The sequence below is a fragment of the Psittacula echo genome (assembly GCF_963264785.1).
Source record: "Psittacula echo genome assembly, chromosome: 12".
NCBI lineage: Eukaryota > Metazoa > Chordata > Aves > Psittaciformes > Psittacidae > Psittacula > Psittacula echo.
In genome coordinates, this window is record NC_137747.1 from 10926729 (window position 1) to 10954564 (window position 27836).

The 27836-nt window shown below is 34.4% G+C and overlaps 1 protein-coding gene across 1 annotated transcript; it reads right to left on the bottom strand.

The window, feature by feature from the left end:
* Positions 1–77: 77 nt before the first annotated feature.
* Positions 78–27482, bottom strand: SYCP2 (synaptonemal complex protein 2; the record flags this gene model as incomplete). The annotated part of the gene is made up of 39 exons (XM_080627693.1): positions 78–152; positions 480–536; positions 939–1017; positions 1353–1411; positions 2144–2243; positions 2325–2419; positions 3155–3309; positions 3577–3761; positions 4298–4383; positions 5149–5319; positions 5438–5688; positions 6119–6305; positions 7089–7268; positions 8486–8550; positions 8939–9113; positions 10469–10526; positions 12114–12232; positions 12745–12842; positions 13198–13319; positions 14033–14090; positions 14443–14533; positions 15272–15387; positions 16630–16723; positions 17110–17256; positions 17707–17781; positions 18557–18705; positions 19247–19307; positions 19871–19966; positions 20167–20212; positions 20791–20843; positions 20922–21064; positions 21739–21773; positions 22541–22629; positions 23481–23566; positions 24732–24756; positions 25263–25384; positions 26259–26391; positions 26634–26774; positions 27459–27482. 39 exons carry the CDS (start codon positions 27480–27482, stop codon positions 78–80), a joined length of 4101 nt encoding a protein of 1366 aa, XP_080483819.1.
* Positions 27483–27836: the final 354 nt, after the last annotated feature.

Consider the following 27836-nt stretch of genomic DNA (forward strand, 5'->3'; position numbering starts at 1 on the left):
ACACAAAAGTTGTCAAATTTTACATTGTAAAAGAGCATTTATATTCACCTTGAATTTCAGGGAGGTATCTGATAAGTTTACTGCAGAATTTTATCTTCTGATTGAAACAATGTCTGCAATCCTCTGCGAACATTACATAGCTCCTCTTCTTGCTGTGTAAAAAGCATTACATTTATCACAACGTATTCTAATTCTGGTGCATAGCATATGCTGCTTTTAACATATCAAATATGATATTTTTCTTTTCCATGTCCATGTTCAATATATTAAGACTCAGAATTAAAACAGTCTGTCTCAATCTACCTGCTGCTTTCATCCCCCAGATAAGGTTTCAAGTATAACATGTCAGTGACACTTGGATTCTGACTCATTTTTCTTTTTTATATATAGGACTAGAAATTGCAATTTTTAATAATTCACTATTCAAACAGCTACACTTAAACAATGAATAAAAATGAAGACAACATAACTTCATTTACCATTTCTTTCAGAAGCTTCTCTTGCAATCCTTTTAATTCTTCTTTCATCAGATGCATCTATAAAAAGATACAGTCAGTATTTTCTGTGTTCATAATTGGTAACCCATTTCAAGAAGACAATTACATCCCTAAATGGTTTCTAACAGAGATATAGATGCACATGCATCCACCTTCTGAAAGGAAAGGGACGCGTGTTTTGTATGTGTTCTTTCTTTGATGATTAAGACTGGTAAACAGAGCCATAAAACACAGAATACATCTTGCACTAGTTTTGCAGATAATTGCATAGACCTTCTAATGCATGAAATCTAGGCCTAAAACATTGAATATTGTTATGTTAAAGGACATTTTATGACAATGAAAAAGGATAAAGACTTTCTTTGGGAAAAATAGTCAATGCTGTATCTGTTGGCAAAATTTAAGAATTGTTAACAAGAAAGAAAGAAAAGTTCATCATACCTCTGAAGTAAAAACACGTTCTTCACAGTCACCAGTATGGCAGATGTTCTTTTCAAATGAACTTTTAAGAATCTGAATTCTAGAGAAATAAAAGGCAGTTCAAACAGCTTAACTACATATGAACTTTCCACACCTACCATGAATACATGACATTATTTGTAGTATATTTATACTTAAAAAGCATGGATAAATGTTACCATCATTGTTACTACCGGAATAGTCCCTCAAGTACGTGGAAGAAATTACACGGAGAATAATTACATTTTTCCTGTAACATAAGAATTTAATCTGATTTTCTCATCTCATCTGCTATGTCTATTTTACGGAAGAGAGAAACTGCACAGAGTTGGTCTAACTTATACTTCAAACAAACAAAACACAGATCTCATCCCAGGATTAGTGAAGCCTACCAACCTCTGCTGCTCATTTTTCACGTATGTACTAAAAGTATGCGTGTGTTTTTTCCAAAAGATCTGGAATGAAAAATATTAATAGATGATAATCAGTAGGAACTCATATTTTCTGACCTAAAATTAATACCTACTATGAATAAATCACAGACTTGGCACAGAATGAGTAGGAGTTAACACAGTCACCACAGAATCATTGGTGGGGGAGGAGAAACTTAGCTGGCAGGATGAGGCACTTCAAGAATTCTCTTTTCATGGAACCAATTTAACCAAAAGTCTGTTCTGCCTACCAATTTCAAAACAATGAAAAAGAACATGCATAGCATTTTAATCAGACCTTCCATATAATTTAAGTCATGCCTTCAGAGTAAAAGAAAAAGCAAATGTAGTCTTGTGTTGACACGAATATTTGTATATTGATTTTTACATTACAGCAAGTGGCAGGAACAATGTCAACTGGCTGGTCATACAGCACACAGCAAATCAGGTTCAAACGCCTACAAGCTGTTACTGAAAAAAAGGCTCCTGAAGTGGGGTAAACAGCCCACTGAAACTGGTTGGGGTAGTTTTTTCTAGGAAGAAAACCATAGAGCGGTGATCTAGAAATTCTAAGAGCAATGCATTAGCCAATGCTAACACCTCAAACCCATTATTTGAAATGGGACCCAACTTTAAGCAAAATGATAAAGGCTTTTTAAATCAAAACTAATGATCTCAAGTTATAGCTGATATGAACAATCTATGGACTCCATAAGAATTCCCTTTTCTCCATGATCAAGTAATTAAAATACAAACCGATAAATCTTTTTCCATGTTTTTCAAGGACTGAGAATCATTTTCAAAATTCTCAAGTTGCTCAAGGAGAGTAGAACGGAATTCCTCCATCTGCCTGCTCCTACCAAAACAAAACCGGCTGCTTTCAGAATGTATTCGCTGCACTTCAAGCATGTTTTAAAACAAATCTTTGGTTACAGACCTGCATTCATGAAGCTGGTAACTCATGGCTGACAAATGCTCATGGGCAGCTCGTAGCGATTGTTTAGTAAAATTATCCATTTTCCTGGAGCGGCTCTATGGGGATGTTTTTACACTAATTTCAGATTATTTTCACTTTAGGAAAAAAACAAAAAAACCAACCCTGGAACATGTTTAGTACTGTAATTGCTCAGTATCACAGATCATACTGAGCAAAATCCCCCTTTTTTATCATCTCCCTGTCTTTGAAGGAAAAACTTTCCATTATGAAATGTAAGTAAAGATAGCTTTACATTTTTAATAAAACTCTACCTCATTTTAACGTATTTAAATAGAAATACATTATGTACATATATAAAATTAAATAATGTACTTAATTAGAAGTACATTGTTTGAAAAATACATTTCTTCAAACTAGAATAAGTACACATGGAATGAATGATGTGTGCGTGCAGCCGTCCGAGATGAACAAATATATTATTCAGGCTCATGTTTTCCTTTTTGCAAAGGAATTTCATTCATGGCTTTCATAATTAAAAAAATAAATAAAAATTAAAATGCAGTATGCTCACTCCTTTAAATACATACTTGTTTTGAAACTACACACATGATAAAAAACAAAGTAGACCTGGAAAGAAAAGCATTGGGAGAGTCACGTACATAAAGGAAGTGAAAAAGGCATAAAAGGAAACTTGGAATTTTATGATTTCCTGAAGTTCTATGCACATAGCTATTTTCATGTACTTTTAAGCAAACGCTGTAGTGTACTACAAGCTATCATTTATATGCATATGTACTCAGACAACTAATACTGTATATGAAATATCTTGCCTCAATTTTCTTAGTAAATTCTTTTTGGAGCTTCTGACAGATACTGATAGTTGAACAACCAGGCTCCCAGACTTCCCCATCCAAACCAGACAGATCATTTGCAGATACAGGAGATATGCTTTCAGACACTGAAGTAAAAACAAGATATAATGTTACAATTCAGAAAGAAGAAGTACCCTATCTGAAGTTACAAAAGGGCCTATAACAGCTTTTGTTATATACAGATGTCTGAAATGGCTCAGATATTAAATGACTGAGACCAGTTTCTGTTTTCATGTGTTTTTTTTTTTTAATGGATATAGGCTCTAAATATTTAGGATTTCTTTTTATTTCTTTTTTAAACACATAAAATGTTTTTGAATGGATATTATCTTTTCTTGTTAGAACTTCTGCACAAGCACAGCTTTCACTCCGTAACTAACCTCTGTAAGTAGCGGCACTCTCCGTTTTAAATATTTCTCTAGGCTGTAACTTCGTTCTTTTCTTTCCTTTCTTTTCCTTCTCTTTGGTTGTTTCTGCTTCATCAGAGTTGCTTTCTGGATCACTGTGGTACCTTCGTTTGAGAAACGGCTGTATAGTTGGCCCTTTAATAAACATGAAAACAAAACTGCTTATTAGGATTATTTAGAGTAATTACATGGGAGGATAAAGAAGAGCCAAACTTTAGGAGTATGTAGCTTTAAAGCCCTAGAATTATATAAAAATTAATTAGCATTACCTTCATGGAGTAATCCTTCATTCAGTGATAGGAGAACTTGATGTCAATGAACAGGAGGATTTCAAGGAACACAGAACTCTTTGACCCATTCAGGACTTGTTCATTAAAGAGGTTCATGTTAAGCTCTCTCTTCCTGATACCATTTAGCCCCACTTTTCTTCCAGTATCAAAAGAAATCTTAATCAGTATCTTAAGAGCACAACTAAATCTTTACAGTAACTGCATTTTGGAGCCCAATTATTTTTTTTTTCCTTGAATGGGATAATTAAAACAATGCAGAAAATGAGAAAGAGAGCATACTGAAAATATGTAAAAGAAAACATAATTTAAGAACTTGAGTCATATTTTTATGACAAACATTTTTCTTAACTTCCACAGACATATGTAGAAAGTCGTCTGCTTAAAATGAAATGTCTGTACCTGACTCATGCACGGGGGCATAAGGCTCTTCACTCCAAGACTGTACTTTACTTCCACTGGAAGCAGACGATGGAGTTGGTGCTACACAATCCTGAAAGAAAAGTCACTGATTAACTTCCAAACTCAAGCACTTTCGGAAGTCTTCAGAAACTCACATTTGTGTTTTTTTTCATGATACCAGGCACATGAACACACTACAGTTTGGATAAAGAAAGAAGAATCACTGCATGAATTGCTACTAAGTTGCACTAGATGAAAGAATAAACAACTTCACCACATCGATCATTAATGACAGCAGTACCTCAAGTGACCAATAAGGTCTAACTGTTTCCTGCAATAGAACACACAAAAAAGAATTTCATAAAGAAGTCATTAGTGCTTTTTTTCACTGAAAAAAGTACTCAGAAGCAGTGGTCTGAAGGCATACAGCAGTTTCGGTTTATATGCCAATGCTACAATGGTTATTGTATTGAGCTGTGTGCTAATGCTAAAACTATAAGAGCACTTTTTCACCTCAAGAATTTTTCCATGCAGATGTCACAATTCTTTAATTTGTGAAAAACTGTTTCTTTTCTATTGAAAATCCAGAGGAAAATATTTACTTCCTGTTGTTGTAAGATATTAATTATTACTGAGCTTCTTCCCTTGTATCCATGTGGCAAACAATTCTCTAACTTATCTCAAATATTTAAAAAATAACTAGTAAGATTTTCCAAGAAGGTCACAAGTAAACATTATATATAGTGTTTAACAGTAAGAAAGATGCGTTTCCCTTAAACCTCCCCATGTGTAAAGTAGATACAATAGAGGAAAAATGGCTGTTCATTTCTGGAGTGCAAAGGCTTTAGTAACATACCTCCTCTTTACTTTTGGTGGTAGGTTTAGTCGTATCTTGTAGTTTTCCTTTAATAGAACATGTGTCCAAAAAGCAATGTCTGAAACTTGAATCTTCATTATTACCATGTGTTTTGCAGGCAGATCCCTTTGCAAGTTTTCCAGTGACAGTTTTATATGTTGGTAAGCTGTGCTACACATTAACAAAACATAATAATTGAGAGGAGATGTACAGAAAGCATAAAGCCGTTGGCAGCTGAATGGAATAATTTTCAGTTAAAGTAACTGTAGAGTAACTTCAATATTCTTACCAAAGATGCTTCACTTAAAGCTGGTGAGAAACTTGTATCTTCAAATGTTAGCTTTTTAGCAGGCATCTCAGGGGACTGATTTAGACACAGACTTTGAAAGTTCTTTTTCTGGGGATGAAAATCACTGGGAGAGATTCCTTTCTCAAAGTTCAACATTTCTGTTTTTTCTGGTGTTGACTCCTGAAGACTAAGTGATCTTTCACTGCCAGTATGTTCTTGAGTAACATCTCCTCCTGATATTCTTTCAGTACCTAGAAAACAGTTACTTAACTGTCAGCACAAGGAATGAAAGTTGAAAAAGGTAAGTTAAAGCTCCATATTGCTAACTGTTGCAACTCTAGGTATTTGCCCATCTTAGATCTGTGGAATTTCACTTCAAGTGTTGGCATACAGCTTTCCACACTTCCACCACTTTTGCACTCCTTGCACTATTTTAGCAGTTACCACATTCATTCTAACACTTCTGTATTGCACTTCTATACTATGCTGATGTCAAATAACCGAACCAAACTATAAAAGTGTTAGCAACATGTTAATACACTTCCTTAAATTACGTGCTACACGCTGAATTAGGGGATATCTTTTTAAAAGATGAACTAAATGTAAAATTGTACTACTATGATAATCCTCATTTAAGCTCCAACTTTTGATACAGTGTTACTATAAAGTCAAAATACCCACATCTCATGATCTCAAGAGACACAGGACTCTCAGATGAGGGCATTTCAATTTCCTTTTCTTCTGCAAAGTTCTTTGATTCAGTCAATGCTTTGTGTACATAGTTTGCTACTCTCTTTGGCTCCATAGGTGAAATATTCTGGAGTTCCTTTTGCTGATTATCATCCCCGTTTTCTCCATTCATATTTTTCTATTACAATACAAAGTTTATATACACATTATTTGTAAACGTATGGAAACATATGAAAAACATATATACACACACACAGAGGTAAAGAGCATATTATCTATATGTACTGTTGAACAAGCAGAAGGTACAAAAGAAACATCATTAGAAGTGCATAAATTCATATCAGGTGTTCTAATACCAGTAAATATTGAATTTGTTTAATTCAGCACTCAAATTTCTATTCTTATGAACTATTGGAAACAATCACTGATGCTTCAGGATCTAATCAATGAAGTTTGCAGACCTATCCATATACAGGGAAATGCTATGCTAAAAGAATGCAAAGAGTTTTAGCAGCCAATGTCATTGCTAATTTACTAGAAATCCTGTTCGGGTATTCAGTAAATATACTGACATACTCCCTGTCAAGTCAGTCTTTTTATTGTACACAGAACAGGCTTAGGATTATCCATATCACACTACAGAAAAGAGCAAACTGTAGGTCCATAGAACTTGTTATGTTTTTGAAATAAAGGACACAGTAGTGCTTTGCAGCAGAATAAATTTCATGAATGGAAACTGAAATCCTATTATGACTGAAAGATTATTTAGGACTGATTTTCTTAGCAGCTAACCACTCATTATTAAAAAGGGCACTACTAGAAATAAAGTTAATTTCAAGTTGCTCATGTTGGGCACTTAAAATTCAGGAGCACTAAGTACAAAGTAGACCAGAATACATAAAAAAAAAAAAAAAAAAAAAGGTCAGAATTGGATTTTTAATAATAAAGTACAACTCCATACCTGTATTTTTGATTTCTCCTCCCTAGAGATGCATGCTAAAGACTCCCTTTCATTCTCTGACTCTGAACTGGAAGGCTCTTTGTAGTTTTTTGCTAATGCTGCTCTTCGAGGCCATTTTTGTCTGCTCATTTGTTTTATTGGTTCATCAGTTCTTGAATTCTGTTTTTTACATCTGCTCGTCTTTGGAAGAATAAAAATAACTTCAGCTTACATCAGAATAATTAACAAATATATAAGAATAAATGGCAGGTAACTTGGTTTCATTACTTGAAATCCATTATTTCAAAACAACTAAAAATCATAATTTTACTAAGTCTTGGAGAGTCCAACCATCAACCTACTAAGTATTTTAGGCAGATAATTTTCACTGTAGAGCAGGCACAGTGCAGACAGGAATGTAAGAGTCAAAAAAGAGAAGAGTCAAAATAAATGCCATTTTTGAACTACAGCAAAGCTGCAGTGGGCTTCCAAAGGTGGCTCTCTGAAATACACACACATTTAAATGAGACTAACTAGTTTGAAACAGAACAAAGCCAAAAGCCGGCACAGTGAGCAGGAAACAGAATCCTTGATCATTACCTCTGAACTGATCACCTTAACCACCAGACTAGAATCAGTCTTCCTTTTTTTATCTGTCCCCCTTCTACTCCATTACTACTGCCACTCCACACAGCAGGCAATGTTCAGAAATAGAGCAAAGCATGTTCTCACTGAAAGTACCCCAGGGACCTGACATTAGAAGGGATGAAAACATTTAAGTGCAACGCCTCTCAGACTAGAAGAGATTAGAACTCTGGCCTTCTGCTCTCTTGAAAAGTGCTCTACACAAAATGTATGCTGGGAAAGAGCTTCCTCATTTCTAGGGTCAAATCTATTAGTGACTTCAGATGCTCTCCACCTAAATCTACGGAGTAGTGGAACCCTATCTCCTCAAAGTAGGCACTTTGAACTTGCTTGGGTAGATCAGGGGCATTTTGTTACTAAAAAAGTGCACATTAGTAAGCAGACAGATTCAACACTGATCAACTGAACCCTCTTCAGGGTATTATATGAATGATTATTATACAATTATTATATTATAATGAATTATTATATGAATACTATATACTCAAGAGTAGATGGCTATTAAGCAGTAGACATCATCAATAATTTTACATAGTAGAACTTAAAAAAAAACATCATTCTAACTCATAGCCAGTCTTATGCCTGAAATACTAGCTAGATATTACAGAAAAAGAACACAGTACCTGAAAAAAATAAACTGTATTTAACAAGAGACCCTGAAATAAGCATAAATAAATGGCATATATTTATGAAAAAAATTCCAAAACACTTCATGTAGCGAGTTAAAACATTTTTAATACATATTACAAGTCCAGTTGCAAATTTACATTTACCTTTTTCTTATTTGCATTTTTGCCCTTAGGTTTATCCACGTGGCAAACAGGTTCAGGCAATTTCTCTGCTGTTACAATGCATAAAGTTAGAAAAATCAGCAAAATATGCAAATGTTTGACATCCAGAGTTTTAGCTGTAGAGTCACAGAATCACTTTTACACCCAAAAGAGTTACTATCTCAGTACACTGCTTTCAACACATTATTTTCAAAAGCCAAAGGTTTGGGGTTTTTTTCACACAACCACCTCTACCTGTCCCATTTTCCATGTTAAAATCCAGACTTTTTAGAAATTCATGTCTGTAAATTCTTAGAACTGATCTGAACATTCCGTATGATTGTAAATAAGACAAAACCCCCTTATGAGTATCACAGCACATTACATGCTGTGCAATTAATGTCTATGAACAAACTTACTGCAGCATTCTTAAGAAATATAGAAAAAGTTTCTCACTTTTGTCTGTGTTTATGGGTTTCCCCAAGTGCTTATTTCTGCTGTAATCAATTAACTGGGCTTTAGGTTTTCTATTTGATTCTCGTAGCCAACTAATGTCTGTCTTGCAGTCATCACCTCTGGTTTCTGTGTCTGTGTCACTGAAGAGATGCTTCTTGTTTTTATTGTTTGTAATCTGCAAGACAAAATATCTTTTTAATTTATCCATTTACTTTTAATATACCTTTCACTTACATAATTGGCATGTAAAGGCAGGAAGACAAGGTATTCTGAGCCACAAAAATAAGCGCCTTACTTGTTTTTTTTGTTTCACTTCAGTGCTAGTTTTACCATCATCTGCATTCCTTAATGAGAAAAATAAGACACATCTTTAAATGATACATTTACAAATACTTGTTCTAAGTGTTTCTACTGTTCATGAGATACGTGGATTAAGGATTCGAACAAATGCACCTACTTTTTGTTCTCACATCAATTTTAGAAATACCTGTTCACCTCAAACCCAAAAGGATGCTTATTTGCTATGATCCATAAGAACACACAGTAAGGATATGCCTCTTTGCAGGCTGATTGTAAACAAAAACCTTCCCCCTCTACTCAGGAGTTTCTATCCCTGTAGTATTCTATGAAGAGAACTAGAGCTGTTTTCTTCATGAAACACATTCTTTCCTTTTAGTCAGCTTCACAGAGGAAAATCGTGAGACCACAGCAGCTATGTTTATTGCTTGAAAAACTAACACAGTCAAGCTATTACTGTCATGCATACATTCCCTGGATTTTCATAACAGAATGCTGCTGAATGCAAACAGTACTATTCCTGATAATCAGCAGATTAGACAAAATAGCACATCCCTACCCTTTTTTGTTTGAATCTGTATGAGTGCTCACTTCAGTAACATGCAATTCTTTCATCTGAAAATGTAAACAAGTAAGAAACAAGTGGAAGTTTTAATTTGTTATGCAATTTTAACAAAATTAAAAAGGCCACCCCACTAAAAGCTATGGGCTTTTTTTTTTTTTGCTTGCTTTTTATACTCAGCAACTAACTTGTGATGATTAATTTCTGTCTTTGAAATTATTGAAGAACAGAATCAAGTGGCAATGACTGAAGCTTTCACTGTCTCAAACTAACAAATGAGTTTCTACTCACTTGCTTCGCTACTTTCACCATTCCAGCAGGCTCCTTCGAGCCATAAGGAACAAAACTATCTTTCCTTGTCTTTTGCTTCTATCTTAGCTCCATTCCCTTTTCACTTAAACATCTGGGCAAAGATGTCTTTACAATGGGGATCATCAGGATGGCAATAACACTTTCAGGGTAACAGGAGAATTGAAAAATAATGATACTCCTAACAAACAGTTTGATTCTTAATGCAGGAAAACATTGATTTAAATGTAAGATATTTACACAGCAAACATTTTCCCCCACTTAGTTCAGTGATATGATTTGAATTTTTAGATGTTAACAATACTTTCAGTTGACTGAGTTCCTTTATATTCTATTCATATCAGTTTTAGTTATATTCTTACTCCAAGCTTTATTGTAGGCTCATCAAACCCACTGATGTTAAAGTTGTAGACATCATCCCTGTCAAAGAGACACAGCGATCAGTTTTGTGACTGAATTGTGAACATTCCACAAAGTTGAGTACCTGGAAATTTTGTTTGAAAATGTTTTAACTACTTACACAATAGGACCAGCAGTTCTATTAAGAAAAGTAGAGCTTTTCAGCTTTCTATCCTGAACTTCATCCTATATATAAAGAAAAAGTTAACTCCTATGCCAAATTTGGACTATGCTTTCATGTACAGTCACCTCACAAAGTTCTTTATCCGTAACATATGAAAAACCTCAGACCCCCACTTGATCAGCAACAGGCAAATGAGGTTACAATGAGGCAAAAAGGGACAAGGGCTAATAGAAACTAAATCTTTTAGAATTTAACTTTTAAGGATATCAATAAATCCTCAGAATCATCCCCCCCACCCTGCTCCAAACATTATACTGATTTCTGTCCTGGCTAGATCTCATTCAAGGATTCTGTAATCTCATTTATGACAATACTTTTATTCTAAATATTTAGCATTGCCACGTTCAAAATGAACAGATTCAGTTCTATAATATGTAAACAGAAATTACTTTGGGTTTCAGTGGCTGACAGCTGTCTGTAAAAATATTATTCCACATCAGTAAATAAACAAAAAGTATTTTAAGTATATACAGTCAATGCATAATGAATAGATATTTAACATTCAGAGGTATTTGTGAACTTTTGATTTACATCTACTACTACCACCCTATGTACATATATCAGATATGAAAAATATTTCCAACAAAAGCGATATGTTACCTTAGAGACACAGGATTTATTTAAATGCGACCTAAAAAGTAAGGACACATTTTGTTGAATGACAATTAGAATATATGCATTTAGAATACTGCTTATATATAATAAAAACCTTATCAAACACAACAAATTTATTCAGGCATTTAAATACAAACCTAAGTGGATTAAGAGAGACCAGACCCTTTGTTTTCTGTGCTCTAGAAAAACTGATTCCAGCTCACACAGCTACACTGCAGGTTCTGCATGGCTCCCAAGCTGCTATCCAAAACATTGAAAAAATGACACAGCCTCACTGTTCCAGTCCTTCATCACCCAGTTACAATCAAACATGGGGAGCAGGTAATTACATGCAGAGTGTATTTCCAAACATCAGTTCCAGCAAGGAAAGACTGATTTTCTTATTTAAGAATTTGTTAAATTTAAACTAACAGTCAACTCTTTCAAGAAGACAACTAGGAGTTTTAGATGATCAGAAGGTTGATGACTGAATCCAAGTCTGACCCCCAAACTATGATGATGGAACGGAGACAGCCATGTGCAGTGCCCATGAACCATACCCGCTGATTTCTCTTCACTAAACATGTTATGAATGAATGAGCAACAAACCATTGAACAGAGTTTCTAACAGCCTTTTAGTTATTTCAACTACTGGAACTGTATGACTACTAGACTCCTACTCCTCAGTGCAACAGTGTTTATCAGAAGTGCATAAACGATTCATATGAAAGCAGGATGTGAAGCAACTGTAGACAGAGGAGTAGACCACAGACAAAGCCATAGGCACAAGAAGTACAAGCACGAAAGTAAATTAATAGTTCCCATCATACCTGTTAAAACCCAAGGAGTCTCTTGTTTTGCTTTTCTCATCTGTCTTTACTTTATATCTGTTACTGATTTTACTAATTAGTGATTTTGCAGCATCTGTCATTTCTTTAGACTTTGTTTTCTACAAAAATAGAATTTAAGACTCAACTTTGAACCCATTCAACAGAAGGACAAAGCTAAAAACAGAACTACAGGTTCCCAGCAGTCACCTCAACTTCCCTAAATTCTTCAAGATGTACTATCAATCCTCCGAAAACTATTTTCCCTTGCATTACCCAAACAGTGAGCAATGAAATATCAGTTTAGCAGATCTTTTCCATGTTGTGGGTTTGGGTACTATAACATTCAAAAGTAAACAAAAAAGTACACGAGAAGCACAAGTTAGTGCTCAGTTAGGAATTATTTTGTAAAAAGATGATTACTAAAAAGAAATTCAGAGTAAACTAATCTTACAGAGGTGACACTGAAAAAGCAAAGAGTGAAGCTGATGGTATTTAATGCACTTGGTATTAGTGAAAAATTAATTAGAAGTAAGTTTGTGACTAAATGAAAGTAAAACCGAATTCTGAAACACTGACAATTTGATAATTCTCTTAACTGCAAGTCAAAAAAATGAAGGTAAGAAGCTCCCACCGTGTTTGATGCTTTTGGATTTGCAGTCTCTTTTCTAAAGAGAACATCAGATTCCTCCTTTGTAAAACCAGAATGCAAAGATGTTTCAGACACTCTAGCTGAAAGAAATGTTTTACATGATATTTCAGTAGTAGTTTTTTTCCCTTCTGTACTTAACAGTTTCTCTTCCAAATGACTAACACTAACTGTCTACTAAATATTTTGCTGTTTTCTTGTCGTATGACATAAATTTTCTTGGTTTTCTTCTCTTTTTTATAATTTCTTTGCTTATCTTGAGATACTTAAAAAAAAAAAAACCCACCAAAAAACGCTTTTTATTTCACAGCTCATTCACTAACAACAGCAACTAATACAAGATCAAAATAAAAAGCACAGCTGTAGGTTCAAATTTCATCTAAAACACTTTAATGCTAATGGTTAACAAAGTGTGAACATAAACTGGATGGGACGTACGTTCCAATGACTGATTTAGCTTTTGCTTGCCACCCGTTGTTATATTCTTCTCAGGAACAGAGCATGGTCTTTTTTTCCATGTTTTGCTTTTATCAAAAGAACTCTCTAAAACACAAGGAAGCCTAACAAAAGTAATAACACGTTATTATCAGTGAACTGCAGAAAGTGAGTCTTTATTATAACAAACATGCATCAAAAATAGGAAAATAGTGCTATCTTGGAGCTATCAATGTGCTGGCACTCTTCAAGTAGCCAACACCTTGTAAAATAGCAAACCTTCAGAAATGGAGACATATTTTTAAGTCAGCTTCAAAAAGGCAACAACATCCTACAGCCACCATTAAAACTTGAACCTAGGTAGATATGATGTGTCAAATTTACTGCATTTACGGCACATTTCACTTACATAAACCCATGTGTCACTTGTATTTCACTTTCTGATGTCGTCTAAATTACTCTCCTTGTTCCTACTAAGGCTTACTTAAACTCCTACTCTAGATTGTGTTAGTGAGTAGTATTTTCATCAACAGATTCACTCATTCAAAATCTTTTGATTAAGACAACAGACTAGTACCGTTCATGAAGCAGTCTTAGCAAATACATGTAGGAGTGCTGATCTGGTGCCAAGGATTTCAGGATAACAAAAAAAGTGACATAATAAAATTGACCTGACTCACACAGCCAACACTTCTGAATGCAACTCCCAGGAAGACAAAACAATTCAATTCTGGCATTTTCTGAAACTATGCAACAAAACTTCAATTCTGGCAATACTTTAAATACTCCCTTCAAAGTGAGGGATAACAGTGACTTGGCATTCTTTTCCAATACTTACAAAGGTTTGTTGCTTCTCTCTACTGGCTGAGAATCAGGAACAATATCTAACACTTCATCTAAATGAGACATTAATTTGGTATCAATTATTACAAAAGAAATGGACAAAATTAAAATAATTTTTAAAACGTTTAAATTTTAAAGTAAAGACTATCAACACCTGGATAATTACGTGCCTAAGGTTTGCTTTTGCGTGGCCCCAGCTTCTGCCTCTTGCATAATTTCTAAAACTTCTTTAGCACACGTTTGCTACAGTGGGATTAATACACAAAAGAAAACATTAGTGTAGGACTATAAGCAGTAGAATCTCATAAACTTGTATTTTCCCTAATAAAGTATGAAATTATTTTTCATTTCACACAACTGCTGATTCAAGTACCTTTTCAGGGGGTTTTGCCTCATCTCTCATACTTGATTTCCTGATTTTCTGTTCTGTTTCACTAGATAAGTTCTGTGTAGGTCGCTGCCCACTCTGGAAAGCACAAGTAGTAACAGTAAACAACTACAATCCATAAACACAAAAGAAGGAAAATTCTCATATAAAGTAGCACTTGAAATAGTCTAAGCCACACATTCTATATGTTAAAGCGTTTTTCTAAAGCACAACTAGAGCAAAAAATGCTTCAGAATCCTATAGTCTGGGACTGGATCTGAATTTCACCCAGGAAGATATTTAGAGCCAGGAATGAAATAAAAATGATATTTTGAAGTCTTTGTTCAACTGGAACACAAGCAAAACAACATATACCCAAACTGGAGTTCCGTGACACCTATGTATTTTTGTTTGATTTTAGTGAATGCCTAATAAAAAATGCACTAAACCCAATACGATAAATACTATAACCTGAAGGCATTAACATGTCACAGCTACAGCTGAATGTATGCTTTTAAGAGTATTTCAACACTGCATAATTAATTTGGGATTTTGTGCATACTCCATTTTCATATTATATACAAATGAAGAATTGTGGCCTACTAAATGCAATTAACTCTGGGGTCAGAACTGAGGAGTGATTACAAATTTTAGCTAATTCTGGAAGATTTCTATCTGACTTTAGACATTTTAAACCTGAAATCCAGAGGTCAAGAAAACATTATGCAATAAACAAAACACACTATTTTCTAAAAATGAGTTGCTGACTGCAAATCTCTAGCATTTTAAAATATTAATTAGGAACAAATTAGAGTAGAATTTAATATTACTCTAAGTAAAAGACTTAGCTACAGATGACATGCATACTCCAGTAGGTTCTTGATAGAAGTTCTTTGTTCTGGTCTCATTTACTGTGCTGTTAGACCTTTCAGCAGAGCTCATCATTTCCAAAGGTAATTTAAATCGTCCTTTGCAAGGAGTGGCTGAAGACAAACCAGAAACATGCTAGAATTCTTTTAAATTAAATTCTTCTATTTAATTTAAATTCTATTATTCTATTAAAATTCCTGTGTGTCTGTGATATCAATATGAAAAGTTTTGTCCATAATAACATCTATTCCATAAACATTAAAAAATAGCTAGTGTTTATATCACCTCATGTACCTTTTCTAATTCTGTTGATTTCAATTGAGTTACATGGAGGTTAACAAGCCCATCAACTGGGGATGTGTGGAGGTAAACAATGCTTTTACAGGCTGGCTCTGGTGAAAAATAGCTGGCCATCTATTTAAAGATTTTACTGTAATATATTTTTGCTGGAATAGACTGGTAAAGTTCCAAATAGAAAAAGTCACATTAAGTTCTAAATCTTGGTCCATTCCAATCTGAAAATGCTTTCTTTTCTAGCCTCTGGTACTCTTAATTTATACATGATACATGGTTATACATAACCAAGGATACTCATGCATCTGAGACAGTTAAAGCAGGAAAATTAAGCTTGTTAGTCCTGCTGTTCCGCCACTAGTTGCATCTCCAGCCTCTAACTGGTCTTTGTCTTATAAATCTCTCCCTAGTAGAAAGTATTAAATATCTGTTACAGTAAGACTATTAGCAGGAAAGGAATGACTCCTATTTGTGATGAAGTCTCTTCCTTATCCTGTTCTGCAAGAAGCACTTCTGACATAAGCATCATTGGTACTGGACCTGCAACTCAACCTGGCAGTGGATCCCACCTTGCTCACTAGCCTCATGATCAACTGCCCCTTTAAGAAACATACAGTTTTTAGATAACAGTAAAATGCAAGTGATAGATGTACACATTGGAGAAAGCTGATTTTCCACTGCCACTGCTATAAAAAGCACTGCTGAGGAGTCTTTAAACCAAGAGCATGTGAGGAAAGAGATGTGAACCCACTCATTTTTACATCTTCTAATCGACTGCCAACTTCTCAGCTTGCTCCAGCACAAGCAGCTGACTGATAGCAGAACTAACAACAATGGGTGGTCTTTGGCTATTTGGAATGCATGTGCAGCTACTACCCTGCATCATGTCTACAGACCAGCAGCAAGTGGCCTAGTTTAAAACCTTAAATTTTAAAGCACCTGTGAGGGAAATTTATAAGGTCTACTTTTAATTTCCTGCTCTGCAAAGGATCACAGTTTATGCTTGTATTTCAAAGATGATTTATAGTATGTTTTTCCTCTGAAAGTACTTGGAAACTTACATGTGCTAACAAATACCAGTGGACTCCTTGTGGAAAATCTTCCAGGAATAATCACAGATGCTTCAGACACTTTCCTTTTACAGGATGTAGTTATCTTGAGGAACAGAAAAACTGGACCATAATACACAGATTTAAGAAAGACAAATTCTATCTCCAAGAGTCTTTTGACACCGTATTATTGGAATGTCAATCGCTGTTGATGCACAATCAATGTAATGTGATTTTTATGCAGTTCCCTTTTTAGAGAAAGTTCACCAAAATACTTGAATTATATAATACTCAAAACTAATGTTTTTGAACAGAGATCAGTGATGGTGATTATTGTCTTCTGAATTAATTCAATAAAGTACGGACAATTCTCAGCCCTTGTCAACAATCAAAGTAGCCAAGATGATTCCCAGGAGTTTCTGCAAAGCTATCATAGAAATACTTAAATTTACTTGTATTTTTTATGCCCTCTGCCTTGATAATCCTACTTACCTTGGAGGAACCACCTCTGCAGTTTTCTCGACTGTTATTTTTATTCAGAGTCCTCAAAGATCCAGGAAGTTGATGGGGTTTGTACTTACTGAGTTTGTCCTCCTCTTCAGATTTTTCTGGTGACAACTGACTTTCTGGTACAAGAACCTATATAATATTTTGCATTATTTAAATTTTTATACAGTGCTTTGATGTTATCATGTTTGATATTTTATACCAACACACAGAGTAACTCTTTACCCTTAAGCATCACATTCCTTACTCTAAATTTTGATAAAACTTCAGAGTTTATATACTTCTAGTTTTAAATACATCCAATCTGTTATTTTCGCTAACTAGGATGAGTTACCAAATCACAATTCACATAAAAGAAATGCACTTGTGTATATTTGCCTGATGTATTCTAAGATTTAGATATTATTATCTCCCCAAATACATAATACATGCTTATGAGAAATCCCTTTACTGGTTTACAAGTTATCTTATTGGCATTTTGTAAGTTCCTGGTTTTATGCTGAATGATCATAAATTAATTAATAATCAGACAAAATATAAACCCCATGAAAACAAGAATCTTGGCATACTGAAGTCAAATACCTGTGATCCACTTTCATCAAAGACGACATGTACGGTTGTTTTGGCAATTGATGCAGACCGCTTCTTACTAAAATCCTACAAAGTTGAATAACCATCTATGTAAAATACACACTTTGCTCACATTTTTTAAAACCAGAAATGGAAACAAAACATTTAAGTCAGATGATATGTGTCTGCAATCAGGTTATAGGGGAAAACAGATTCTACAAGCTCAAAGCACTCCCATTCCTCACAAGTTTCTAAGAGTTCAAAGAAGCAGTTTGTCACAAGCAATAAGGAGTAAGCTATGGCTTGCTAAAAGTTTACTAAAGGAGTAAATTCACAAGAGTGGTAAGCACATTGTAAGAGTGGGATAGCTAAGGAATCATTTCTGAGAGCCTTCCATATTTGAAAGCACAGTTCTTTCCACAGTTCTTGTGTCTGTGGAAATTTATATATGTAAAATTTGCCTCAAGTCCAACTGTTAACCCAGTGTTGCAAAGTTCACCTCTAAACCATGTCCTCAAGCACCACAGCTACATGTCTTTTAAATACCTCCAGGGACAGTGACTCCACCACCTCCCTGGGCAGCCTGTTCCAATGCTTCACAACCCTCTTAGGCAAGGAATTTTTCCTAACATCCAATCTAAACCTCCCCTGCTAAAATATGAGGTCATTTTCTTGTGTCCTTATTAGGCATCCTCACCAAGGCTTAACATACTGTAGCAGAAATGGTGCTCTGTATTGACGATACTAATCAGAAACTGTCGGTACATACAGACAACAATAATCACAGCTATAACAACGTTTATATGGCAATGAGACATTTATCTTGAATCAGTCAATTATTCAAAAGGTGTTCAAATCTTACCTTACATTTATGAAATCCATAAATCTTTCTGGTTACATCTTTGATTTCCAAGATAGAATCAAAATACAAGAAGAATTTCTCTCCTTCTTGATTCCCCACACGCACTGGGCTTTTCAGAGCTATTGTTAATAATTTCTTTGAATCTTTTTCTGGAAAAAAAACAAAATTTGAAAAGCAATTTCATTACAGTTTAGTAACATCTCATATAATGTTTGTAAATACATGAAACTTACTTGCGTTCTTCAGTTCAGCTATTAAAATGTAGATTTTATTTAATTCACTCTAACCTACAATATATTTTTGGTGAAAAAATTCAAGATTCCATCTTTAAGAAATTCTCTATATTATCCTGTAGAAATTTCCTTATCCTTGTTCCCTACAGATAGTATCCTGTAGAATTTTCTTTCATATTTACTAGAGCTGCAGATAAACTGGAGAATTTACAAAACTATTCAAACTAGTTTAAATGGAACATTATTAAACGTTATTGTCTTACACATCATTTTGTATTGAAATACCTATAAGATGCTATTTGAATAAAATCACACCTGCATATCTAAAATGTAATTTTATCCCTGATAAAATGTCTGTATTTTAATTTGGAATTTTGCTTTGCTGAGGATTGAGTCAGTACTTTAGGATTAATCCAAGTTAATGTGTAACAAGGTCATGTTTTTTGAGTGTCAATACCTTCTAGGCTGTACTGGTCTACCTCTTCTTCTGGTATAATGACTGTTTCCCAGTGATAATCCTTGTAAGAAAAATATGTATTTTAAAAGATAGAATTATATATTATATATATATAGACAATATATATATTATATATTTAATATATAATATTATATATTATATATAATTAATTATATTTAATATATATATTACAATTCAAAGTGCAATGTTCTGGAAGTTATTCAGAGAGGATAAATTTTCAATTTTTTTAATTCTCTATTACAAGGACTGACAATGAGCACAATAAGCACGTGCTTCATTTTTAAGAGTGAACAGTGTTTTGGAAGAGCTTTGGTAAAGACATTAAACAGTTAAGTCTCATCTACAAAAACAACTGCAATTTTGTGAAATGGCTTCTTGTTCATGTATGCATATATTAAACTGTTTGCAAAGAGTATCTGGAAGTCATTACTTGGAAACCGTTTGATTTAAATAGGTACACCAAGTTTAGATTTCTCCCTGCCTCCACATTAAATGTACACATAGCTCTAACATGTTGATATGGGTAAATAAATTTGATACCCCTAAAGAATACATATCTACTGTCTCAGACCAATCTAGTATGATGGACAAAAATTAGCTTACTGCATCATCTGCTGCCACATAGAAAGATATACTTCTGCTACCAACATTGAAATCAATCCAAAATTCTTCAAGATTTTCATCCAATGGTATCTGTAGCTAAAACAAAACAAAGAGTAAGAGGTGAAAGCAATGACTTACACCAGCTAACAGGCTTTGTGTTACAGCACGACAAACTTTAAATACATGCACATCTGTATACTCCTGGAAAAAAACATTTTTTCTTAACTAGAAGGCAAAGAAATTTTTCAGCTGCACAAAGGAAAATCTGTGGATATATGATTAAGCCTGTAGCTTACCTCATATTCATCAAGAGCTGCTGATAAACATGGATATGTAAAAACCCTGTAAGAAAAGGGTATTTTGTCAAGTATCCTAAACTGCTGTAAATAAATTTTGCATATCTGAACACAGCAACCTGACTGCTTTCTCAGCACAATAAAAGATCAAAGCAACCAAAAGAGCAGTCACTTGACTTCACTTCTTCCCCAAAGGAGATAACATGAAATTTTAAACATTCTCACAACTGAAGAGTAGTCTCAGACCTCTAGTCACTATGTTCATACTTCCATCTTATCTGCTGATATTTTAAGAATTATATTCAATCTCTTTACTGTCATAACATATAAAATTAACACACAGAGCATGTGATCATATAGATAAGGAAAAGCTCATATTTTCTTTCCTTTTCATGCCCTATTTCTCTAGCAGATATTCTCATTGATCATTACCTCCTAAATCAATAAAGTAACATATACCAACAGATTCTATTAAGAATCTTTTCAAATGAATGCTCTTTCTTTAGTGAACAGTTTCTTCAAGCTGTTATATAAGATAAACATAATGTGTTAAAAAGGTTACTCCCAATGAATAGCCATTAAAAAAAGAAAGAAAATGTCTTGACTTAAAATATTCCATTTTACCTCCTTTTGTCTCCCAGCATGCCATTCACCTGGTTAAGAAATTTTCTGCAATCCTATTAAAACACAGAAATTTCTTAAAGAACAGCAAAATGGAAGTTTACCTCCCTGAAAATATTTTTTATATAACTTACTGTTTCAAACTCAGAATCTTTAATGTCTTTAAATGCACTGGACACAAACTCCATGGAAAACCACTGGCATGCCAGTTCTCCTCTTTGTTTCTCTGGTATCATTCTGCATAAAGCTTCTGTGATGGCTACCTGCAGGTCATAGTCTACAGCACAACGCATTTTACAGGAATAGTAGTTTTAAAGACACTACTGACATGAAAAAAACATTATTATGTTTTGATTATACTATGGAATAGTATATTATATACTATATTCTGATTATACCAGGAAACTAGTATAAGCAGTGCTGAACACTTAATGTTACCTATCACATTATATCCAAACACATAACCCATAACGGATATATAAAGAAGTAATGGAATGAGAACAACTAACCAACTTATGTTTCACACTGAAATTTCAAGCAAGCTTTCAAGGAATGTCAGAGGAACACAAGGAGAGCAAGAAGAAAGGTTTTCAGCTTTCACCTGTCTGATCTGGGAAACCGTTGGATACCAAAGTGATCCCTGAGAAAAGTAGTTTAGTACTCTAAAAATGGCTTGCAGGTCACTATCTGAGAAGACTGACTTCCTTATGATCTTTTGCTGTTTTGAAACTTACATTTTAGAGAACGACTGAAAATGTCAAAGAAGAGCCATGCACTGCATGCATCTGAAACATTCCAGCTTGCAGATTGTTTTCATGCAGTATTCTTATTTTTCAGAGGACTAATTGCAACCTTCTGCAGCTTCTAAATATCTTCTCTGGATTTTTAACGGGTCTGCATATAATTTTTAAGAAGCTTGATATTAAATTGTTTATTAAGTCCCATGCTCACCTCCAGCATCCAAAATTCTCTTCCCCATGTCACTCCTGCCAAATAAAGTAATGTTCCATCAAAACACGACAGGAGCACAAAGTACAGAAGAAAAGTTTCATTTAATTGCAAGCTTTAACGTAGGAGACAAACCCCTGATTCTACTAAACTATTAGATTTCAAAGGGGTCAGTGTATCATGCTAAGGCTGTACATCTGAAAGTACCACCGGCAGAAGTGAATCATCTGATACATATATAATTTTTATTCTACTTACTTTTTTAAATGCTATAAAAAAATAAAAATCACAAGGTGAACAGCTTGTCTTTCCAGTGACTGATTCATGTGCTTTACACACATTCTTAAAAAGAATGTATTTCATTATTTTAAGACAACAGGGATGAGAAAAAGCCTAACCCAGATCAGGAAAGAGGCAAATTAAGGCTTGTAATGGAGAACAACCCATGAGAATACCTGCTCACAGCCACTATCACTGGCAGCACAATAATAGCAAATGCAAAAGTGAGTTAAACAGGGACTGTGAGGGTGATGAAGCACTGGAAGAGGTTGCCCAAAAAAGTGGTAAATGCTCCATCCCTGGCAGTGTTCAAGGCCGGGTTGGACAGAGCCTTGGGCGATATGGGTTTAGTGTGAGGTGTCTGCCCATGGCAGGGGTTGGAACTGGATAATCTTCAGGTCCTTTCCAACCCAAATCATTCTAGGATTCTATGATCTGCACATGTTATAAACAGTCTTAGCAAAAATTGCCTTCCCAGCTATGCAAATGCCATAATGATATAAAAATTATACTGAAGATTATTTACATGACACACAACATTTCCTTTGTAGAAAATATCTTTTTCCTGGCATCTCGAGGCATGTTGTCAAGCATTAAATTAAGTTTTCTTACTACCTAAAAAAGTGGAAAAAAGGGAGCAAGATTTAATATAAGTTGTTAAACTTTATGTTATTCTTATTTCTGGCCCTTCTAATATACTTCATACCACTGAAAAAATTAAACACTTAAATAATTACAAAACAAGAAAAGACAATGAAGTCTATCTGACCTTAAGTGGTATTTATCTTAATATAACTACCTCAATTTCAATAAATGACATTACCTTTAATGTGAATACCAGTTGTTAAAGGGTTATGGTTCTTATTTATAGGTTTAAATATAGAACAACCCCCCTCAACTTTCAAAGCTAGAGTTCTATCTGAAGTTGTTTGCTGAGCTAAAGTGTTTCTGAAATTTGCATTAAAAGCCTTTCCTTTGAGGATGTAGCCTTTACTGAAGATTTTTTTTTAACTTTCCCTTTCTTTAGAGAGTTAAAAAAGAACTGACAACCTGAGATTACCAAAATAAACAGGAGAAATCTGAGGTATTCTAGAAGTTATGCAGATTTCCTGCAAGTATCGAGAATTTACAACCAACAATCTTAATCCTCTTTATAGCAGTTTGAACATAGCATATTATTCCTTATGCTTTTATACAGCTTTCTCACTGGAATCTTAATACCAGTCTTATGTAATTTACTGCCCAAACCAAAAATTGTAGATTAGTAATCTCAAAAACAAACAAACAAACCACCCCAATATGTAGAAATCAACAAATATTCCCAGAGAAACATTAAATCATCCTTCTGATACAACAGTACACAATTATCTTTTTTTGTGCAGCATCTGTGCAGTTAAATTACTATCTTCACAAAGTCTGTTAAAACACTAACCAGGAAACTGTTGCTTATAAAGAAGAATGTTTACCTCTTGCTGGACATAGATACTAATTCTTACATCAGTGATGAGGGTGCACATTCTCAGAACAAAGTTTTCCAGTATTTCCATTTTACCTAATGAACACGAAAAAAAAAAAGAATTATTGACAGCGTATTAGGGTGCCCCCTCATCTGCATATGGGAGAAGATTCATTTTCATTTAGAAATGCAGCATGCTTTCTTTTCCATATAGCATTACTAATACTTAAAAATAAACATCTTAACCTTCTTGGTTAAATGCAAGACAGAATAGTTACTTTAATCTATTGTAAATACAGCTTTTTATGATGTTTCTACTCCTGTGCATCACTGCATAAGTCCCCTGGCCATGTGACCCTAATTTTTTAAATATATTCAGATCAATTGTGTAACTTAGGTCTCTAAGATCGAATTCTGACCCAGGAATTTATCTTCCCAGGGACAAGGAAATGAATCTTTCATTCTGATTGAGACATCAAAATGGGTCATCAAATAGGTCACCTTCCACCTAGTGCTATACTAAAAGGTAACTGCAATGATAACATGCATGATAACAAAGTCAATAAAGAAGGACAACTGTGCTATACTAAGCTGTGCCACCTTAGAAACAGCAATGCCTGCCTTTTTCCTATAGGTATGCGTGTTACATTGGTGAGGGGACGAGCTGTGTAGTTACACTTCACATTCCAGGGTGTTTACAGGAAAGTATGTACTTCATACTAAGCTGGGTAAAATAAAAACATGTAAAACTCCATCTGTGTTCTGCCTCTCTGTGCACCACCAGGAGTGCCAGGGTGCAGGTCACAGACTGCAAATGTCCAGCCCCTGCTCCCACACCCAAGGTGCCAGGACAGAAAACTGGTGTTGAGCAATCACCTATACACGGTAAGCTCCAGAACAGTGACACTCTTTTTAGGAAAAACTCAATTCAGTTGTCATCTCTGACAAGACTTCAAATTAAACAAAGTTACAGATGACATTAAGGCTTTTTTTCACATGAATAAAAAATTTAGTCCTGTGTGTGCAGAACAGCCTTCTTGAGTATAAGCCCATTCCTGTTACGGTTTGTGAACTGAAGCAAATAGAGCTGGCGGGGTATTTACATTGGATCAAGAAACTCTGCACCTTCCTCAGCGCACATGTTCTTCTCAGAACCACCTTGTCTCAAGATGGTTCTACAAGTACTGTTAATACCAATAACTTTGCAATGCTCTTTCAGAACACTTTAATGTATTTAGTCTACACTTCTTTTAAAGCTCACCTTCAGGTCTGCTATCCCATACAGCCTGTAATAAAAAAACCAACAAAAGACATAATTTTGATACTGTAAATATTACAGCATAAAAGTCAGGTAACAAGCGTAAAGCAAGTAATCAAAAAGCATTTAAGATTTTAAAATTATTTCATCCTTAATGAAAAACTTGGGAGAATTCTTTTAATACCAAATGTGGCTTCCCAAAATACTTCAGTTAAATTTATGGAAATTATTTCCCTAGTGATAAAAATGTTATGAGCTGAAGCCAACTGACAGTCTTTATAAACCCGGAGTCCTGGGATTAGCATACCAATAATTTATGTAATTAAAATTAGACCAGGATGAAATTTTTTTTGTTCACCGAACACTTCCATTGTTTCTCTTTATTTCACGAACAGAAAAGGAGAACAAATACAGGCAGACTATTAACTTTAGAAGGATATTAAATAGAAACACATTTGAAAGTCTTGTTGCTAAACTAGTAATAATTACTTTGACAAATACACACAAGGTATTTTACTATCAATCTATTTTTACCAGCAACACACTGAAGAAATCTTCAGCTAGGCTTGTAATCATCTCATTCTTTTCATTTCCTCTGAGGATCAAAATTTCTTTTATCTTTTCAAACCAATTCACCATGTAAAGGGAAAATAAATCTATTTTAATAGCATGAAAAAGGACAATAGGTCATACTATAGTTGAGTAAAATTAGTTACTCTGCTGAGCATACTTTAGCCCCAAACTGAATTTTTTTTTTTCACTCACACTAAACAAGCGTAGGTGATTTCAAACTAATTTCAATAGCTGACTTTCTAACACAAAACTCAGACATCTACTTTTACATCTTCCATCACAGATAAGGAGCTGAAAAACTAGCAGTAGGTGGATGAGGAAGTGTGTTTGTAGGTGTGAATATAAGCATGAAATTACCACCACACTTTTTTGTTTTAATTAAGGCAGTTGAGAAGGCAATTGAGTAACACTCAGCTGAAATTGCCATCAATTTGCTCCAGTAAAGTCCCTAGTGAAAGCAATACGGAAGTGGTGTCTATTTTTCAGTATATGTATTATGTTGAGTTAACACATTTAACATGCAGGTTGAAATGACACAAAATAATCAGAAAATGAGAATAGCACTATAATCTGTTGAAAGAACAGGTACAACTTGCTGTTGTGTTAACAAAAATAAATAACTTAAATTGCACCAGGAAATTCCAATTCCTGACTCAAAAGCAATATTAAAAGCTCACGGAAAAAGATATCATCTTCTTGAAATTTCTGCAAATTATCTATCTGTTGCATGATTTGCAAAAACTTCCCTATGGCAGAGCAGTGTCACTTTATAAGGACCCACTTGTTAAAGAACATTTAAATCTGAATAATGTTTGCTGCAAAGTTATAGGAAATTCTTAATTCAGAAACAATCAAGGACCAAATTGAGCATCAAGCTGCTGAGCACTGAAGCATTACTTATGCATGCTTTATTGTTATATTTATTTTTAGAAGTTCATGTATGCGTTATGGTTTTACTTATCCTTCCAATAAGACCGTATTTTATCATTGCTGGGAGCCCATCTTCTCCTCCTATGATGATTTTGTCTGCACATTTCTGAAGAGAATTCAGTAAAACAGAAATGCTTTTGACTTCTTGTTTGTCAATTTCCTGAAATTGAAATTGTAACATAAGCTTTAATGTAGAGTTCTAGAAAAACCTGTATTTAGTTAGCCAGGTGCCCTTTTGCTCTCAAAAGCCACCTGAACTGCAACTTGAAGGAGATATTTAATTCTTAAATTTTATTTCAGTTTTTCAAATCAACTGCTGGCATAAACCAAGCCAAATGAAACAATCTGTTTCAGACTATTCCAATGACAGTATAGATGACTCTGATGGAATGGTTACATTACCCGACACAGAAGCTTGTCTAATTTGTTCACAAACTGTTTGCTGCATTTGTGAGAGGCATCTTCACAGTCTTCTGTTGCCAGAAATTGTTCTAATAATTGAAAATCTTTTTTTTTTGTAGCTTCATCAATTAACTTTTCAAACTGTCAACAACAAAAGTAAACAGAACAACTGTATTACTGCATGCTTAACACCCATATTGATTGAACAGTATTTGGTATAGGTTGTCTGCAATCACCTGTTGCATTCTAAAGCAAATATTCTGAACTACGTCACCATGAAATGTAAATCCTGAAGTCCAGAACACCGCACCTAATACATGAGTCATGCAAATACTCATGGGTTTTTAATTATTTGCTAGTTTTCCTTACCTGGCTTTTCTTTCCTTGTGTTACAAATAAATGCTCATGCAAGTGCTTACCGTGTTAACACCCCTTCCTTAGTACATTTAGCATTTTGTATTTCTATATTATCTATTAGGGACTTTAAAAGATATTAACATATTGGAGGACTACTGCCTTCCTCAACTATTTTGCCACTCCATTCTTTCTACATCAACTATAACCCAATTTCAACATTCTGATCTCGAGTATCATCTCAAATGATTCATGTGCAACAAATACATACGATTTATTTTAATCAGTAATAACTTCCAGTTCCTCTTGTTTTCTACCCAGCTACTTAGCACTAACCTGTGTCAAAGGAAAATGTCTTCCTCTGACATTCTTGGCCACAGTGCAAATTTTACATGTAATCAAATACCAGGAGTGCTTTAAGCTAAGTAATTAAAACAATCAATACTCATATTTTGGTCCATAAGCACATACCCGCATCTCATTCCTGGTTGCCATTCTTGCATTCATCTACTCAGCTGCACACGAAGGGAACAATCACACTTGAACAAAACACAGGTCACTGACACAACCTTCAAACAGGTGCTGGAAACATGTCAATTATCAGTCAAAACACATTACAAATGCTAACATTTGTCATTAGTACAAATATTATTATTACTTTAAGAAATTAAAGTAACTGGGGCTTTAAGGAAACATCCTCACATGGATAGACAACTGCTTGAATTAAGACTGGAAAGAACGATCAGCTATGGCAATGTAGGAACTGAAGGTCCTGCACTGGACCCTCAATATTTCTCAGCAAAAAAAGAACATGAAGATGGCCACCATCATGTTATTCAAAATAGGCAG